The 11,199-nt window shown below is 39.6% G+C and overlaps 2 protein-coding genes across 7 annotated transcripts in view; one reads left to right on the top strand and one right to left on the bottom strand.

Annotated features, from left to right (window-relative positions):
* The window catches only part of Pde4d (phosphodiesterase 4D), a 1,527,171-nt gene that overhangs the window by 262,334 nt on the left and 1,253,638 nt on the right, over window positions 1-11,199 (bottom strand). The gene's annotated exons all lie outside the window — the stretch shown is intronic.
* On the top strand, window positions 8,633-8,925 carry LOC105742533 (40S ribosomal protein S27-like). Its single transcript, XM_012515333.2, has one exon. It carries the CDS (start codon window positions 8,633-8,635, stop codon window positions 8,885-8,887), a length of 255 nt encoding a protein of 84 aa, XP_012370787.1. The 3' UTR covers window positions 8,888-8,925.

The raw sequence follows: 11,199 nt of genomic DNA, 5'->3' as shown, positions 1-11,199 counted from the left end.
AGGGGTTGGGGGTTCGATTCCCCACCTGCCATGCTGGCCCTGCCCCTGGGGTGCACGGAGACAGCAATTGAGACTGGACCTGGTGGCACATGCCTATAATCCCAGTGCTTGAGAGTTTGAAAACAGGAGGATCACTATATGTTGGATCTGTGTAGTGAGACCTTGTAGACCCTGTAGACCCTGCACTAAATACAAAAAAAAAAAAAAGAAAGAAAGAAAAGGTATTAACTAACAACATGCTAGGGTTGATGGGATAATACTTGTACATATCTGACAGATGCACATACATACATAATTAGTGGATAATATGTTGAGAGAATTACAGTATGAAATATTTCTTAAAGAAATTTTCACTGGGGGTTCTGTGGTTGTTTCTGTTCCTTTTGTTTCTACTTTTGTGATCCAGAAAATCCTTGAGAAGCGACAGGCAAGTGCAGTAAGGTGACAGGGCCACCACTCTCCATGGGGTTCAGCCATACAGCCCCGTAGTGCTGGTTTTGGGAGCTGGCAGAACCTGCTTACAAATTCCCTCCACGTGGCCAATGCAAAGCACAGCTCCAGGCCCGGGTAGTCTGAACCCTCCTTTTGCTAACGTAAACCTACAACCCAATTATGTTTTCAAATGCTAATCATAGCTGAATTTAGCTCAGAGAGGTGTTCTCACGATGGCGCCTCCACACGCCAGCAGGAGAGAATCTGATTGCAGTCAGCCTGGCGAATGATTTGCTTCCTAAAGTGAAGGTGAGATCAGACACCTAATAAAAGTTCTTTTCAAGTCTAGTGCCTCAAACCCTTGGGAGGGTCCTAAACTGCATAAAAAGGAGAAACGCACAGCAACTCAGCTTTCTTGGGGATGCGTTTCCTGAGAGGGCTTTTTTTTTCTGTCCTATCTGAAGTGTTCCTTTTCTCTGGCCTCAACCCATCAGGTGTCCCAGGAGCACAGGCTAGCTCAGAGGTTGGGGGACACAGTTGTGGAAGACAGCACAGTCAGGACAAGTGCCGAAAGCCAGCAGTAGAGAACCCATCATTTCAGGGTGTCAAACTTTGCTCTGCAAATCTAGGTGTAAGGGCCACCTAAGTAGGCGCTCTTGACAGTATTCTTTCATTTTTAATTCACAGAAAGATTGGGCCTTCTTTCTGTGCTTCAGCCTGTGGGATGTTCAAGGTCTCTGTACCTGCGGCAAGTTGGCCGCAGAAAACTTGCCTGCTTCCTCTGGCCTCCATTTTCCTGACCACAGCAACTAAACTATGTCTCCAGGACACACACACACACACACACACACACACACACACACACACACGTTGTTTAAATCAGTTTCCTGTGTGTTTTCTTCATTGCACTTAACCCACAACTTCAAATTATTCTAATTGTTTAAGGATTTAAGCTCATAAGGGAGGGAGGGACCATTACAAACAATGCCAGAGCCAAACCCAGCAAAGAAACTAAATGTAGATTTATTTATATAGAAACTGTCCTACGTAGTGAGCAAATTATCCTAAATAAAAGTCATATTGAATTATTCCATGTATCAATGTATTTCTATCTCTAATCTTCTTAAGGTAACATTTTAGGTTCCTTCCATATTCCCCCTAAAATAAGACCTAGCTGGAAAAGAACCAGCTTTGAAAACTAGAAATCAGGGTCCAGGGAGACAGCTCAGTGGTCTAAGTGCCTGCCTGGCAAGCACAAGGACCCAGGTTTGATTCCCAGTACCAATGCCGTGCAGGCCCTGCCCTGAGCCAGCCACCCAAGACTGGGTGTGATGGTGCACACCTGTAATCCCAGTCCTAGGGAGGCTGAAACAGCAGGATCACTATGAGTCTGAGCTGTGTAGTGAGACCCTGTACCAAATACATAAAAAAAAAAAAAACTAGAGATCAAAACGTCCTCCCTAATCAGCCTACTCTTGCCTTATGTGCCTTACAGCATCGCTAGGCAGCAAGAGAACAGTGCTATGGCAGGGAAGGCAAGAGTTGGGTACAAGGGGTATGAAACCGAGAGAAAGGAAAGTTCAAATTAGAAAGTAACATAAAATTCAATTAACATGTCTAAGCACTGTTTATAACCCTATTCTTGTAGTTTTCCTTGGCTACCTGCTAAGGTTCGTGAGGATGGACATCCCTATAGTAGACATTGGAGAGCAAGACACATCAAATATGGTATGTTCCAGAAGTCCCTGAATTAACAATTACTCCTATAGAGCTGGAGCAGTTACAAGACACAGAAAAAGTGCTGGTGGCTCAGATACATGACTGAGACTCATGGTAGAATGACATGTCATTTTCACTTAAGTTACCACGTGGACTTTTTGACAGTTCTTTGAGAAGTACCTACTAGGTCCCTACTTGAGGAAATGACCTCACTTAGACTAATGCAGCTATAGCCATAGGTTATGAATACTAACAAAATAATACAACTGTATCCAGCCATAGTAGTAGAAGAAATTTATTTAGAAAGCTAGACCCAAACCCTAATAGTTATTTGTAGAATAGAAAATCTTACTTTGATGTGAGGACTAAAAATGAAGGATGTCCCACACGATTTACCCAAGGACCTAATGGGATACTTCTTGTCAAAAGCTTGAGCATAATAAACTCTTAGTACATAGAGACTGCCATAACATGTCTAGCCCGTACAGACTATATTATAAGTAGAGGGCTAAATTTGGAATTTTAGGATTTGGATTATAGCTACTTAATTATTCATGTGAATTCCAAAGTATTTAACAATTACAGCTCAATTTCTGGAGAGAGTCTTAATCAAAAATTGTAGCTGGCATTAACTCCTTAAGGAAGATTGCTGAAGCCTCTGCCTTATAGCTTTGTATATAATCCTCCAGCCCAAGTTTTGAAAAGTTATGATATAATTAATACGGCATTACTTAATTTGGCAGGCACATATGAGAATTACGCTGATGCCTAACTGAAATTACAACATAACTATTTTTATTGATGCCTGATGGATTAACTTGGAGCTCTCTAGTTGACCTTATAATTTACTTTGAAGTTTTAAAAATTATTTCTGCAGTAAAACCTTTTTAACACTTAAACATTCACATCGAATGTTTCATCCACTTTTGATCTTACTTGACCAAAACTGTTAACAACCACCACAGTTTTGCCAGCTGCAGACTGGGGTTATGGATGGAGAGAACTGGATTGTAGGTTATTCTCTGTGGGTCCATTAATGGAAAAGAGTTTATGGTCCTACAAACAGCTCAAATGCCAAAGAGGACAAAGCAAGGCAATTTCTAGTCTGACCAGAGGGAGAGGGTCAACAGGCTGAATGAGTCAGGAAGTAGCTGGGTCTCCAAGGGATGGGGCGGTGTCAAACTTAGTGATCTATTTCCAGCCATATCTCTGAAGGTCGTGGCTGAAGGCTTGAATGCAAACCCTGGGAGAAAAGGAAAACACACACCAAAAAGAACAGGTTCTTGAGACACAGTCCAGCATGGGCTCAAGGAGAAGTCTGATGCAGGCTAAGAAGGAAAGGTATAAGGAGCAGCCTGCTGATGACTTTTTTGAGTCACAAGACAGAACCACGTATGGCCAAAGCAGTTGAGTAGTATGAAAAAAATTCTACTAAGCTGAGGAAAACCAAATGCCTAAAAATAATAGCAGCAGGAGTGGGACTTAACATTAGACAGAGCAGGGGTTTTCTGCAATACCATGATTTTGCAAGGGTTACTCGTGTTTCATCTCTATGATTACGTTCTGGTTGAAATAAGCTCGATTGTATACACAGTCTAGCTCAGTTTCTGATAAATAGCAGATGCGGAGTTGGGGTGATAGCTCAAGAGCCAGGTCCTGAGTTCAATTTCTGGTACTAAAACAAAACAGAACAAAACAAACAACCCCTCGACAAAGAGCCACTGTGCAGTAGTATAACTATCATCATTATTAAGGTTACTGATCTAAGTACTATTATAGATTTAGGAATTGTGGGCCCTAAATAGTTGGTGAGCTTCTGTCAATCTACTTGCTGTTCTGTGACAAACGCACCATACCAGCAGAAACACTTCAACCAGCAGCAGCCTACTGCCTGTTAGAATGTCACTGGTTACAACTTGACAGATTTTGCAGGGACCTCCTAGCTTAAGGGTAATGAGTCACATAAATTCCTTGAAACAAAGAAAAACTCTATGCCACATTGCAATGTCGTGAGTTCATGGAAGTTAGGGATTATACTCTTCTGAATTCTACACATATGTGAATATTTCATGCAAATTAAAAGATGCATTTCTTATCTTAGATGTATTTTAAACAGCAAGGAGAGTCGGGCACAACAGGACCATTCTTCTGTGGGAGGTCTGAACACAAGGGTTGTGCATTGGGAAACTGTGTTCAATGAAACATTTCTTCTGACAAGTCACAGTCTTGCCTTCTGCTTTATAATTTAGAATGAATATTTAGTAACAGTAACTAGGAAAAGGCCAAGAACACTAACTAGCAGTTTTCAAATGTCGTACGAAAGAATTGACTTATCTAGCAATTCACTATTTCTGGATCTATGGATAACTACAAGAAAATGGGTTAAAATTTAAGCAAAGGATAGAAAGTGGGTTAAATTCAACCCAAGGGTTCAAATTTAAGTAAAGAAGATTAGTATTAGACATAAATCTTTCCTAACTTGTGAGCATAAGACATCAGGGCTGATTTTCTAAGGACGTTTTAGAAATCTTAATCTCTGGTACGCACTTGACAACTAGCAGGGAGTATTCTAAAGTCTTGCTTGCCCTTTGTGTAATATAGAGATGAAGTGGGGCTCCTTAACCCTCTGTTGGAAGTGAGCAGCATGAGACCGTGGGTGGAAATATCTTTTAGTCTGAGTGCACTATGTTAGTTTTTGCCCCAAAGTTGGCAGTGTGATTAAATGTGATGGAGTGCTAGGTCCTCCAAGTCTGGGCTGGAGTTCTCACGCTGGCTTCTTCCTAGAGTCTTCCCTCCTAACTGGCCACACTTCTCCTGCTTGGCCCTTGAAATCTTTCTCTTGTACTTTTCTAACTTCTATTCTGAAGAGGAGGTTGGCCATCTGATGGCATCTGCCACCCCCACCCTCACTCGTCACCCGGGATGCTCCCGGGAGAGCTGCTACCCCATGGGAGGTCAACAGTGAGTAATAAATCTCTCCCATTTGTGTTTCCCTTCTGTGTTCAGAAGCTGCATGCACAGGCTCTGGGGCTTTTTCTACTTTCAATTATTTGAAAATGCCTCCTAGTGTAGGTCACATCTGACCCCCGGCTCCCTGCCTTGTGCCCTGTGGTACCCAGATGTTCTTTTAGACACTTATTCCTGGAGATATATGATGGGTTTCACTAACACATACCTTTCTTCTACTATCCATTTCCTACCATATCTCCAGCTCCTATATTTTATCTGAAGAACATGGCTATCCCTGGAGAGTCTCCTCTGAAAATGCACATTTGGCTTTTGATTAAGACTGAACTTTCTTCATAGATAACACCCCAGCTGACCTAGTGGCTGTGCCCCAGTGCCAGGCCCTTTGCCTTTCTGCAGTCTGTGACACCCATAGGTTTCCTATGGTCTTTACCATAGGAAAGTAAAATGCTCCTTGAAGACCATGTTAATATCCTTCCGGATTGGCTTTATCTGAGGACTCTTTTCTCAGTGTTTCTAGTGACAGCGGGGTGGATCCAAGCCTAGCCATGAGTCTTTTCATGACTGTCCTTGTATCCTCGTTCCTTCTGATTCAGTAAAGTTCTCTACCCGATTGGAATCACGGACAGAGAGACCTATGAGTAGGCTCTTCCTTAACTTTTGCTGAAAGGCAAGTCTTCGCTACGGAGTCAACACCATCACATGCCCCAAATTAATAGGGAAGAAGAGCAGGTTTACAGCTGGGGTGAAGCACTACTGTATACATAAAAAAAGAGCCAGTTCTGTTGATGCAGAGCCTACAGAATTCCAAGTCGCCGGGCAGACTCCTGCATGAGGCAATGTGACCTGTCGACTATCTTCACCAGTGACTTGATTAGAAAAGGAGAATGGAGAGCTCACTTCAATATCCAGACTAAACAGATGTCTTTAGTCTGATGAGTTCTAGTTTAGCATTTTTTCCTAATTTTAAAGAATTATTTATGTATTTATTTGTTACAGGGTCTTACTACATAGTTCAGACTCATAAGGATCCTCCTGTCTCAGCCTGCTCAGCACTACGATTCTGGGGCCAGCAAGGCATGCAGTACTGGGGACTGAACCCAGGTCCTTGTACTTGCCAGGCAGGTGCTCAGACTGCTGAACTATCTCCCCAACCCCTAGTTTAATATTTCTTTACAACATAATATTAAATTAGTGAATTGTCAGGTGTGCATATTTTTAATGGTCATCGATTTGTTCCTTCCAGACAAGTATGAATGGGTAAAAACATAAGATGCTAAACAAATGAGCACTTTTTTATTTTTTATTTATTTATTTTTTTTATTTTTGGCAGAACTGGGGATTGAACTCAGGCCCTTGTGCTTGCCAGACAAGCACTTATTCTACTGAGCCATCTCCCCAGCTCCTCTATATTATTATAATTACAACTCTTTTGTCATTCTTTTCCAGATGCAAGAAATGTCTCATAAATGTTAAAACTTACAAGGCAGAACCACTTAATTATTGGTATTTGAACTCCTCAGGAGGTTCAATATAGATAAAAAATATCTATGTTAAGTACCAAGTCACACCCATTTGGAAAAAGTATTTCATTGGAAAACAGCATGTTTGAAATTCAGAACACTCTGGTTTATGTCTTTTATCTTCCAGGTGACTAGATCCAGCTACAGTGGACTAGGTGGCTTCTCTAGTGACACAGAGCATTACAGAAGTAGAATGGACACATGTTTTTTTTTTGCCTGGAATTTGATAACTTATAACTGAGGGGTTATCTGCAAACAATTCTGTTTCCCTAGTTATATTTTAAAAGATACTAATCTTATATTAATCACTTTTCCAAACACTTACGTTTCTTTAGCCTTATCACTTTAAAAAAAATTCAACAATAGCACAACAATATGATAAAAACTATTTCTTGTAGGGTCAAAACTTGGAATCAATTTTGGTAGCAATAACTGACTCAAGCAAAGGCAAGAAATATATTGGATAGGCCGTGAGTGTGCAAGTCCCATTTTTTTTTTTTTTTTTACTACAAGCTTTTAGAATCAGATAAAGGAAGGTTTTGTACATTGTAAAGCTGATTCCAAACCTCTGACACTTCATACAGAGCAGGAGAAGCAGTACTCATTGGTGACCTTACAGGACTTGCAGAGGACAGAGCCAAATGTGCTAACCTAGCTGGAGCGACAGCCGATTGCTCCAACACTGGGAGCCAGCGACCTTTCACTTCACGTGCTCTGTGGCAGGGCAGAGAAGAGCCTCCCAGTTGGCAGTGGAGGACACGAGGACAGAAAGGCTCCACATCTAAACAGCTTTTGCGTAGACATGCGCAACACTCAGTATCTGCCCTAAAATGTATAGACTGTCATTTTTCTAAAGAGACAGTGTCCACGCACTGTGGTCCCCTTTAGACGTAGCCATAAGATGGACAATTCTGCATTCACTGAAAATGGGAAGTGTTTAGACTGGATGGGCAGCTGAGGGTAAAGCGAGAAAAGCTTTCTTTTTGGAGTACAAAGACATGCTTCTGTCCTTGATGGTTCTGCTAGATGGCTTTGCCCAAGTAATTCTATCTCAGACTTGTATTCCCTTCTATAATTTATTTTTTTTTATTTTAGGGAAGAGTCTACAGGGTGTTCAGGGTCTCACTACTACATCAGACTTATAGAGATCCACCTGTTTACAGCCTCTCAAGAGTTGGGATTACAGACCCAAGCCACCACGCCCAGTCTCAGTTACCATCTCGGCAGGAACCCCCAGCCCCTGAGCCTGCTTGCGGGTGCCTTAATCCACTGAGCTATTTGGGTGGTCCCTTCTTCCATAAATTTTGAATTAGTGACTCCTTTCTTTCAATACTGTTGTAAGAACAAAATAATATATTTTACCTGCAACTGTCTTCTGATTCACAAAAATTACTCAACAAAGTAAAAGATAAAATAATGATTACTAGAAAGATAGTGATCTGGCAAAGGAAAAGCAGAGCACGGAAGCAGTATTTAAAATTGTTTTAAGGTACCTAAGTTAAAAATGAGAAAATTGAAGTGAGAATAGTTAAGGCTACTAGTGGCTATGAGTAATATTACCATCAATATAGCAGCGAATGTTGCTACAATGTTTTCATTCTCAGTTCTAAAACTAGTCACGTTACCCTAAACAAATGTTTTCCAGGGTGATCTTAAGGCCAGAATAAAAATATTCAGCCAATTTGGATTTGTTGTAACTTTAGGAGACAGGGCTGTTATTGTTATTATTATTGGTTTGAGCTTCAAGAACTATATGTACCCTGAAATGAAACACTCAATGTTGGAAGCTTGAGCAAAATATTCTTGAATGGACAGACATCGACACTAAAGAGTGTGAACTCAAACTTAACACTTTAATGAGAAAGTCATACAAGCTAGAAATACAATGTAGAAAGAGTGTCCCTGCTCCAACCATTTTTATCCCTAAAACATAAACACCATCAAAAATTTGGAGGTGGCCTTTCCGGCGGTGACGAACTCCCCATGAGAACATGCCTCTTGCAAAAGATCTCCTTCATCCCTCTCTGGAGGAGGAAGAGAAGAAGCACAAGAAGAAGCGCCTGGTGCAGAGCCCCAATTCCTACTTCATGGTCGTGAAGTGCCCAGGACGCTACAAAATCACCACGGTCTTTAGCCGTGCACAGACAGTAGTTCTGTGTGTCGGCTGCTCCACTGTCCTGTGCCAGCCTACAGGAGGGAAAGCAAGGCTCATAGAAGGATGTTCCTTCAGGAGGAAGCAGCACTAACAGTACCTTCAATCAAGATGAGTGGGAAGCCATCCCAATAAACACATTGTGGATATAAAAAAAAAATTTGGAGGTGAAACTTTCAGACTGTTTTCTATGTCTATAAACCTAAGTACTATTTTTGCATATTTAATCCGAATTAAAGATTGGCTTTATAAAAAGCCACAGTCATATTTTCCCAAGATTATGTAATAAGCGATCTTAAATGTAACAAGTAAATCCTAAACACTGCATGATTTGAAAACAGTAGAGAATAAAGTTTAGTTTTGTTGATCAAAATTCTGTATACTTTCAAGGCTGATTTATTTTTAATGAAACTAACACAGCTTAAATAGATTAATAAGTATCCTTGGGATAGATTTTATAAATGAAAAATGCATTAAAGATATCAAGGAATAATATATTATTATAATATGTAACTTGTTCAATCAATCTAAATTTAAAATGTGTAAAATTGAATTATTGATGAAATGCAATGTCGTTTTATTATATAGAACTAGAAGATAGAAGGCTGTCACTAAAATGAAAGAAAAAGACAAAGGCTACACCAATCAATACAGTTCCTAACTGCATTAATTTTATGAGCATATGAAAAATAGACATATAAAGATTTTCTCAATCTCATGTGTGAGAATATTTTTAAACCGTGTTTAAGAATAAATGCAATGATCACTTTCTGCTCTAATCAGGCTTACAGTAACTCAATAAATAGTGAAACCCTTTAACTCAATAGATGAAAGTGAGAACAGTTAAAAACGAGAATAGTTAAGGGTAGGTTAATGAGGGTTATGAATAATGTTCCCACCAATACTGAATAAATAAAAGCAATCTCTCATTTGCCTTTATTATACAAACTCTAAATGTCTCATATTTCATAAGAAATTAAATAGACTAATTTCAAGATTATTTTTATCTCATTTATTTAGAAATTGTAAAAAATTGCCTGCAAGGAAGGTTAACCTTTTTCAGATGGTCTTCCAAAGCTAGTGTTTGGCCTTTGGGCACCCCAAGAAGGACTGAGGGACTGGCAGATTTGGGGAAAGCGGGCCGATGGGACAGACATTTGATTTAAACAGACCAAGTTAAGATGAGAAAGCCAACGACAGGCCCCCAAAACAAGGTATTCTTAAAACGAGAATGAAGAAGAAAGATGGAAAATGGGGGGAAATGGTACATCAGGAGGTCTCTTTCATGGGAAGTCAGCCAGGTGTTGGGGTTTAGAGAGGAACAGGGGAAGGGGAAGGGTGGCTGAGAAGGTGGAACAGGAAATCTGGTAGAAGACATGGGACCCCCCCATTTGTTTTTGTTGATAATTAGTAAATAAGTACAGGTGTTTATGTATATACACACAAGTATTTATTTTTCTATGTACCTAATCTATAATCTATGGTGATTTTACTATAGAAGTTTGAACAAAGGATGAAATCAATAAATGTAAAACTAAATAAATATGCATGCATTTTTTAGTAATAAATTCTGATAATAAAATAGGAAAATTATTGTAACAGACCATTATAAACTTAGGCCAAATTGCCTGAAAGCTAAAGCAATATAGAAATTATTTGAATGCCGGAGCAGTTTATAGTATGAAGTCAGATGTAAATTTCAAAGGTTTCTGCATTGTAGTTAAAAATGGGACTTACTAACATAAAGAGAATCGTGTATTTCTTGTACAAAAATTATTCTGACAAGAACACTATGTGGAATATTTAAAATTAAATGGCATAATAGGCATATTAACAACTAAGACTTTTAGTAGGCATTTTGAACTGTGAACCTATTTGCTTATGACAGTATGTCATAAATTGTAAAGTGAAACAGAAGAGTTTTAGATCAAACTGAACAATGACAATTTCTGAACAGTAAATGGTATCAACATTAGTAGCCTCCTGAAATTAATTCTTGCCAGTTCAGCCCTGTGTTTGCAAATATCTCTCGGCATTTCAGACAATGAGAAAACTCCCATTTATTTAAGTATCAGATCTTTTTACCGCCTGGAAACGCTATCAAAATGGATAGCACTGGCTTATGGTATGAATTGTGACTGTGGATATCAGAGAGTTAGATGAGGCTAGGCACAACTCATAAAATAATTCCAAATGGTTCCCAGCATTTGTCATTTAGCAAAAAGATGACCTTATGAATATATTTATAGATTAAAAAATTATCTTGAAATAAGCTCTGTGGATTATCAAGTATATTCTTGTACAAGCAGCTACAAGCATTAGAGGTGGCAAATTATTAAAACTTCCTTAGAAATATCCCTGAGAAGCAATGCCTCCCTCTGCTCCACTGTGAAGTACGAGGTACTG

This window comes from Octodon degus, unplaced genomic scaffold (assembly GCF_000260255.1).
Source record: "Octodon degus isolate 3935 unplaced genomic scaffold, OctDeg1.0 scaffold00001, whole genome shotgun sequence".
Lineage (NCBI taxonomy): Eukaryota > Metazoa > Chordata > Mammalia > Rodentia > Octodontidae > Octodon > Octodon degus.
The sequence above is the reverse complement of the archived record's forward strand: the minus strand, read 5'-3'. Positions and strand labels throughout refer to the sequence as shown.